Here is a 6,842-nt window from a genome sequence, read left to right as displayed (position 1 = left end):
GATTCTCCTGCCTCCGCCTCCTGAGTAGCTAGGATTACAGGCATGTGCCACCACGCTTGGCTAATTTTGTATTTTTAGCAGAGACGGGGTTTCACCATGTTGGTCAGGCCAGTCTGGAACTCCTGATCTCAAGTGATCCACCGCGCTTGGCCAGACTAAAAACCATTAACCCATTTATGCCTAGTGTTCCATTACTGGAATGCTAAGCTTGTGGGAGTTATTTATATCCTACTGCTCAAGGTCATCGCCAAGGTCTTATTTTTCACACACAAAAAATTGCAGCCTCCAGCGTAAATGAGTTAGAAACCCTTTACAAATTCTATGTTTTTATTTATTTATTTTTTTTTTGAGACAGAGTCCTGCTCTGTCGCCCAGGCTGGAGTGCAGTGGCGCAATCTCAGCTCACTACAAGCTCCGCCTGCCGGGTTAACGCCATTCTCCTGCCTCAGCCTCCTGTGTAGCTGGGACTACAGGCGCCCACCACCACACCCGACTAATTTTTTGTATTTTTAGTAGAGACGGGGTTTCACCGTGTTAGCCAGGATGGTCTCGATCTCCTGCCCTCATGATCCGCCCACCTTGGCCTACCAAAGTGCTGGGATCACAGGTGTGAGCCACCACACCGGGCCTTACAAATTCCTTTTTAACCTACCAACTGGGACCTACATGAAATAAATCCTCTATTACCTCAGGAAAGAGACTGCTTTCCTAAATCAGAAAAGCTGATTTCCAAGCTACTGTCTTACCTCCACTGCCTTAGAACCCTAAGGAGAACTAAACCTCACCTGCGATGGCACCTCTGGCAGTCAAGTAGGAAGAACGAGCAATGTCCTGAAACAAGCTAGATGCAGACTGTGATCCAAAAGCAGAGGCTGTGTTAGGAATGGGACCACATAATTTATTATCAAACCAGGATACTTCTGAGAGTGAAAGAAGGTGCTGTTAATTATTCAAGAAGAAGAAGCACAAAATGAGCCATACAGCCACTCTAGTGATCAGGTACTTTGGGAAACTACATTTCCCAGTATGCCCTGTCCCTTGAAAGTCAAAATGCTTCACTGGCACAGAGCACCCTAGAACCTGGGGATAGCACCATGTAAGAGGTAAAAGGCACAGGGCTGGTTCTGACATGGAGGTTTCCTCCTTCCATGGGACACTTAGCCAGACACAGGACACAACACCAGAGATGGAATTTCAATGGATATTAAATCTAAAGTACAACTTTTCTCTTGCCAACATTTTTAGCTTGCAAAGATGTGGAGCTAGTTGAGATGTCCATTGGTCTACTTCCCTGTTTCTCCTGGTACTGCTTCTGACTCCCCATGTCACCAAAATCCCCACTGCCACCAGTCTTTCGGGGAATTCTGGGCAAGTTGTTCTTCCCACTTGAGTTCAACCAATTTGTATAGATCCATGGTGGCCTGGGTGTCTTCCATAGACGAATGTCTATTTTCCTAACCCAGATGTCCCAATTCAGCAGATTCTTGATGAGACGCTTCAAAGACACGGTGATGTTCACCGTGCAATCAGCCTTCCAGTTGGGGAGGAGAAGGGGAATATGGGAATTGTCAGTGGTGAGGCACTTCGGATGAAAGTACTGAAGGGCTTTGAAGTCATCATGGATGGCATGTCCACCACCATCTTCCCTGAATCTTCAAGATATGCCACGAGCAATCTTGAAAGAGCATGGCATTCACCATGTGCTGCTTCTGGACACCACTCCACCTGGTCTGGCAGTTCACAGTATGGCCGGGGAGGATGTACTCATCATGAAGCACATTTCCACTGTAGCTGACAGTGCTACATGGAACCAAGAAAGTAACATGCCCCTTGGGTCCTGTGTCCAGTACCTCACAGCCAACTGCTGCTATTCTTCCTTGGCAACTTCTGGGATGCTCCAAAGCATTTATTCTGAGTGAGTGTGGGTAGAGTTCTGTGGGGCGCTGACCTGAGAGGATTTGTTCTGTGGGCCTTTCTTCTGGGAGCGGGTTGGGTGGCTATTAATCTTTAGAAGGGCACCTCCAGCAAATCTACTTAGCTGCAACAGAATCAGCATTCTTTGAAGCGGCAGGGGACAGCCAAGACACTGCAGCTTTCCTGTCCAGGGACTCTTCTGACCCACTGCTGGAGGCAGCTGCCTTCTTTTCTGGGAAGGGAGGGTCTTCCAAGTGCCATCCACCCTAGGAGTTTCCTCTTTCTTTGGAGGTTCTGAGTGTAACTTGCGTGCCTTGCTAGCGGGCTGATTCTTTTTATTCAGAAAGACTCTCTGTTCCAAAAGTTGCCACTTCTTAACAAAATCTGGTGCTTCGCAGTTCCTTCTAATGCCTTTTTGGGAGCAGGTTCCACCAAATCCAGACTGAGGAGTCAGGTAGACATGGGGACGGTGGGTGGTGAAGGGTGTGAGGGTGGGGTGGGGGAGTGGGGGAATATGTTCCCTGGCCCCTCTGGCCTCATGAAGGTACAACTCGAAGGTCTCATTTTATTTTAAAACAAAAGTATTATCATGCTAAGGAAAATGCTCCCATACTCTTATTTTGAAATCCAGAATACCCTGTTGTCTCCTGGTAAATTGGTACTTTTGAACTATAAAACATTGTTTCTTTTATGTTGTTGTGAAGAGATGGGGTCTCTTATGTTGTCGTGAAGAGATGGGGACCAGGCGCGGTGGCTCACACCTGTAATCCCAGCACTTTGGGAGGCCGAGGCAGGTGGATCACGAGGTCAGGAGTTCAAGACCAGCCTGGCCAACATGGTGAAACCTTGTCTCTACTAAAAATACAAAATTAGCTAGGTATGGTGGCACATGCCTATAATCCCAGCTACTCAGGAGGCTGAGGCAGGAGAATCACTTGAATCCAGGAGGCGGAGGCTGCAGCGAGCTGAGATCGTGCCACTGCACTCCAACCTTGGAGACAAATCAAGACTCCATCTCAAAAAAAAAAAAAAAAAGAGAGAGAGGGAGAGAGAGAGAGAGAGAGAGAGAGAGAAGGAGTCTCGCTAAGTTGCACAGGCGGGTCTCAAACTCCTGAGCACAGGCAATCCTCTTGCCTCAGTCTCCCATATAGCTGGGATTACAGGCACATGATACCATATCCAGTTGATATGGTTGATTCTATAAAAATAATTTAAAATTTCCAGCCTTACAAAGTATCACTAAAACTTAAAGGTTTAGTAAAATACGGCCAGACAGTCCTGAAAATCACTTCCAGTACAGTATTTGAGGAACCGGTTTTCAGCTTAAGTCTCTATTAAGACAAATGACTAGTCACAATATATCTTGTATAAGCTCTTCTGGAGTTAAGAGTGGAAGCTGCAGTGGTAGCGGTGGGGGTACAGTGCAGGGTCCATCTTAGGCCTGGTATGGAAAGTGTTGCCCTTCAGGAAAATTAATGGCCTAATAAGGGAGTAGGTGGAGGTGGGGTGGTCCTAGAAAGAAAACTGTTAAGTGGATAAAGGGAGGAGAAGCTATTAACTGTGTATGCGATCTCTTTCTTAAGTGCAAAATCAACGGGATCTATCTAGACTAGAAAGAAATTAAATTGACTCCTAAGGAAATTACAGAAAATCATTCCACAGAAATAGTGTAAAACCAACAGTCAAAAACGTGAAAATTCCTCAGAAAGAGAAAGAACTCTGTATGCATCAGAAATATTGGCCCTTTTAATCAGCACTGCTCTAGGTAGAAAAGCGCTGTTTTTTATCTTTCTTAGATGCTTCAGAAACTGCTTTTCCAAAAGTGGACAGGACCATTGTGACACTTGCCTCTCTCATGTTTGTGAAGAAGATGGCAAGGGGAGTAGGAAAAAAGGCTATAAAATCAGAACTCAGGTTCTCCTCGGTACACTGCAGTAACTGTGTGGCTCTGGGTCACTTAAGTACTCTGGGACTGCTATTTACCCCTATGAATAATACTAGCTGATCTTGAAGACTGCTTCACACTTAGACACAAAATTTTCTTAGCTATTTTATAAAATACTCTAGTTAATATTTAAATGTTGAGTTAATTTTAAAGAAAACAAAGTATCTGTTTTAATATTCTACTGTCTTTTACATTTCTAAGCATGAAGGTGTCCAAAACTCACCTTTCCAATTTTGCTGCAGAATTTTATTTCCTCCTTCAACTTTCGAATACACTCTCTCTTATTTCGAATAAGCTCCTTGCTCCTGTACATGTACCTAAGTAAATAATCCCACAAACACAATTTATATTTTAAAACATTAATGACATAAAGTTTCAATAAACTAAAGATTCAAGGAAACTTCTTCAATCAGATGTAGGGCACCTATGAAAAACATATGGCTGACATTATACCCAAAGGTAAGACTGATACATTCCCCCTAAGATCAGGAACAAGGATACCCACTCTTGCTACTTCTGTTACATATTCAACTGAAGATATAACCAATGCAATAAAGTAAGAAAAACAAACGAAAGGCATGCAGATAGTAAAGAATGAAGTAAAGCTGCCTTTTAGTTCCACATGATGTAAGTATCTATGCAGAAAATCTTAAGGAACCTAAAAAAATACATCAGAACTAATAAGTGAGGTTAGTAAAGTTAGTAAAGTCAAAGGACACAAAGTCAACTTAAAAAAAAAGAAAAAAAAATCAACTGCTATTCTATACACTTGTAAAGAACAAATGAAAAATTAAATTAAAAGCAGGAATTAGAGATAAATTTAATCAAACATGTGCAAGACCTGTACGCTAAAAATTACAAAACATTGTTGAGAGGTATTAATAAGGACTTAAATAAATCTCTTAATTTATTTAATAAATGGAGCTAAACACTGTTCATGGGTTGAAGGACTCAATATTATTATTATTTTTGAGATGGAGTCTCACTCTTGTCGCCCAGGCTGGAGTGCAATGGCGCGATCTTGGCTCACTGTAACCTCCACCTCCCGGGTTCAAGCAATCCTTCTGCCTCAGCCTTCCAAGTAGCTGGAATTAACAGGTGCCCACCACCACACCTGGCTAGTTTTTGTATTTTTTTTTAGTAGAGATGGGGGTTTCACCATGCTGGTCAGGCTGGTCTTGAACTCCCTACCTCAGGTGATCTACCCACCTCAGCCTCCCAAAGTGCTGGGATTACAGGCGTGAGCCACCATGTCTGGCTGAAGGACTTGATATTATTATTAAGAAGTCGGACCAGGTGCAGTGGCTTACACCTGTAATCCCAGCACTTTGGGAGGCTGAGGCGGGCGGATCACCTGAAGTCGGGAGTTCGAGACCAGCCTGACCAATGTGGGAGAAACACCATCCCTACTAAAAACACAAAATTAGCTGGGCGTAGTGGTACCATGCCTGTAATCCCAGCTACTTGGGAGGCTGAGGCAGGAGAATCACTTGAACCCGGGAGGCAGAGGTTGCAGTGAGCCAATATCACACCACTGCACTCCAGCCTGGGCAGCAAGAGCGAAACTGTCTCCAAAAAAAAAAAAGGATGTCAATTCTCCCCAAATTGATCCATAAGTTCAAAACACCACCAAACAAAATCCCAATAGCCACTGGGTAGAAATTGACAAGCTGATAAAAATTTACATAGAAACGTAAAGGACCAGAATACCTAAAACAATTTTGAAAAAGAAGAACAAAGTTGGAGGATTCACACTATCTAATGTCAAGATTTACAATAAAGTCATATTAATCAAAACAATATGGCACTGGCATTAGACCACTGGCATTAGACAGAACAGACTCCAGATACAGAGCCCCACGTATATGTTCAATTAATTTTTGACAAAGTGCCAAGATAATTCAATGGGGGAAAAGGAAATATAAATCAAAGGAAAATAAGATAGTCCTACACACCCACTAGACGGCTAAAATTAGAAACACTTATAATTCTAAGCACTGGCAAGGATGTAGAGCAAATGAAGCCCTCACACATTGCTAAAGGAAAACTGTATAGTCACTTTAGAAAATAGTTTGGAAATTTCTTATAATGTTAAATATACAGTTTTCATAGAACCAAGCAATCCTACTCGTACATATTTTACCCAAGAGAACTAAAATCTATGCCAAAGATTATACATGGCAGCTTCATTCATAATAGCCTAAAACTAGATACATCACCAAATGGTGAATGAAAAAAAAACAGCACGGCAGTACATATTACAACAGAATAATACTCAGCAATAAAAAGGAGCAAGTTACTTATATATAAACAACATGGGTGAATCGCAAAAACATTATCCTAGAGAAAGGACACAACCAGAACAGAGTACCTACTAAATATTAACGTTACTAATGCCACATTCTAGAAATGGTAACATTATAGGGTCCAAAAACAGTAAGTGGTTGCCAGGACCTAGGGATGGAGAGAAGGGCATTGATCACAATGGGGCAAGGAAAACCTTTTGGGTGCTAGAAATATCCTACATATTGACTGTGACGGTGGTTATTTGACTGTATATTTGTTAGAACTCACTGGTTATATGCCTAAAAATAAACCATGGGATAAGAATGACTACATAAAAAATAAGTAAAAGAGGCCAGGTACGGTGGCTCATGCCTATAACCCCAGCACTTTGGGAGGCGGAGGTAGGCAGATCACGAGGTGAGCAGATCCAGACCATCCTGGCCAACATGGTGAAACTCCGTCTCTACTAAAAATACAAAAATTAGCCAGGTGTGGTGGCGTGTGCCTGTAATCCCAGCTATTCTGGAAGCTGAGGCAGGAGAAACACTTGAACCCAGGAGGCAGAGGTTGCAGTGAGCCGAGATGTTGCCACTGCACTCCACCCTGGTGACACAGCAAGACTCTGTCTCAAAAAAAGAAAGAAAAGAAAAGAAAAGAAAAGAAAAGAAAAACTCAAGCCACCACACCTCTCTTTTTT

General features: G+C 42.8%; 1 protein-coding gene and 1 pseudogene across 1 annotated transcript in view; both read right to left on the bottom strand.

Moving 5' to 3' along the window:
* USP28 (ubiquitin specific peptidase 28) overlaps positions 1–6,842 on the bottom strand; it is an 84,891-nt gene that overhangs the window by 24,385 nt on the left and 53,664 nt on the right. Inside the window, exon 12 of the mRNA XM_017883150.1 lies at positions 4,100–4,176. Within this exon, the coding sequence (XP_017738639.1) occupies positions 4,100–4,176 (77 nt within the window). The remainder of the gene's footprint in view (positions 1–4,099; positions 4,177–6,842) is intronic.
* On the bottom strand, positions 1,239–2,376 carry LOC108536427 (interferon-stimulated 20 kDa exonuclease-like 2 pseudogene; annotated as a pseudogene).

This window comes from Rhinopithecus bieti, unplaced genomic scaffold (genome assembly GCF_001698545.2).
Source record: "Rhinopithecus bieti isolate Rb0 unplaced genomic scaffold, ASM169854v2 scaffold_11964, whole genome shotgun sequence".
NCBI classification, from domain to species: domain Eukaryota; kingdom Metazoa; phylum Chordata; class Mammalia; order Primates; family Cercopithecidae; genus Rhinopithecus; species Rhinopithecus bieti.
The sequence above is the reverse complement of the archived record's forward strand: the minus strand, read 5'-3'. Positions and strand labels throughout refer to the sequence as shown.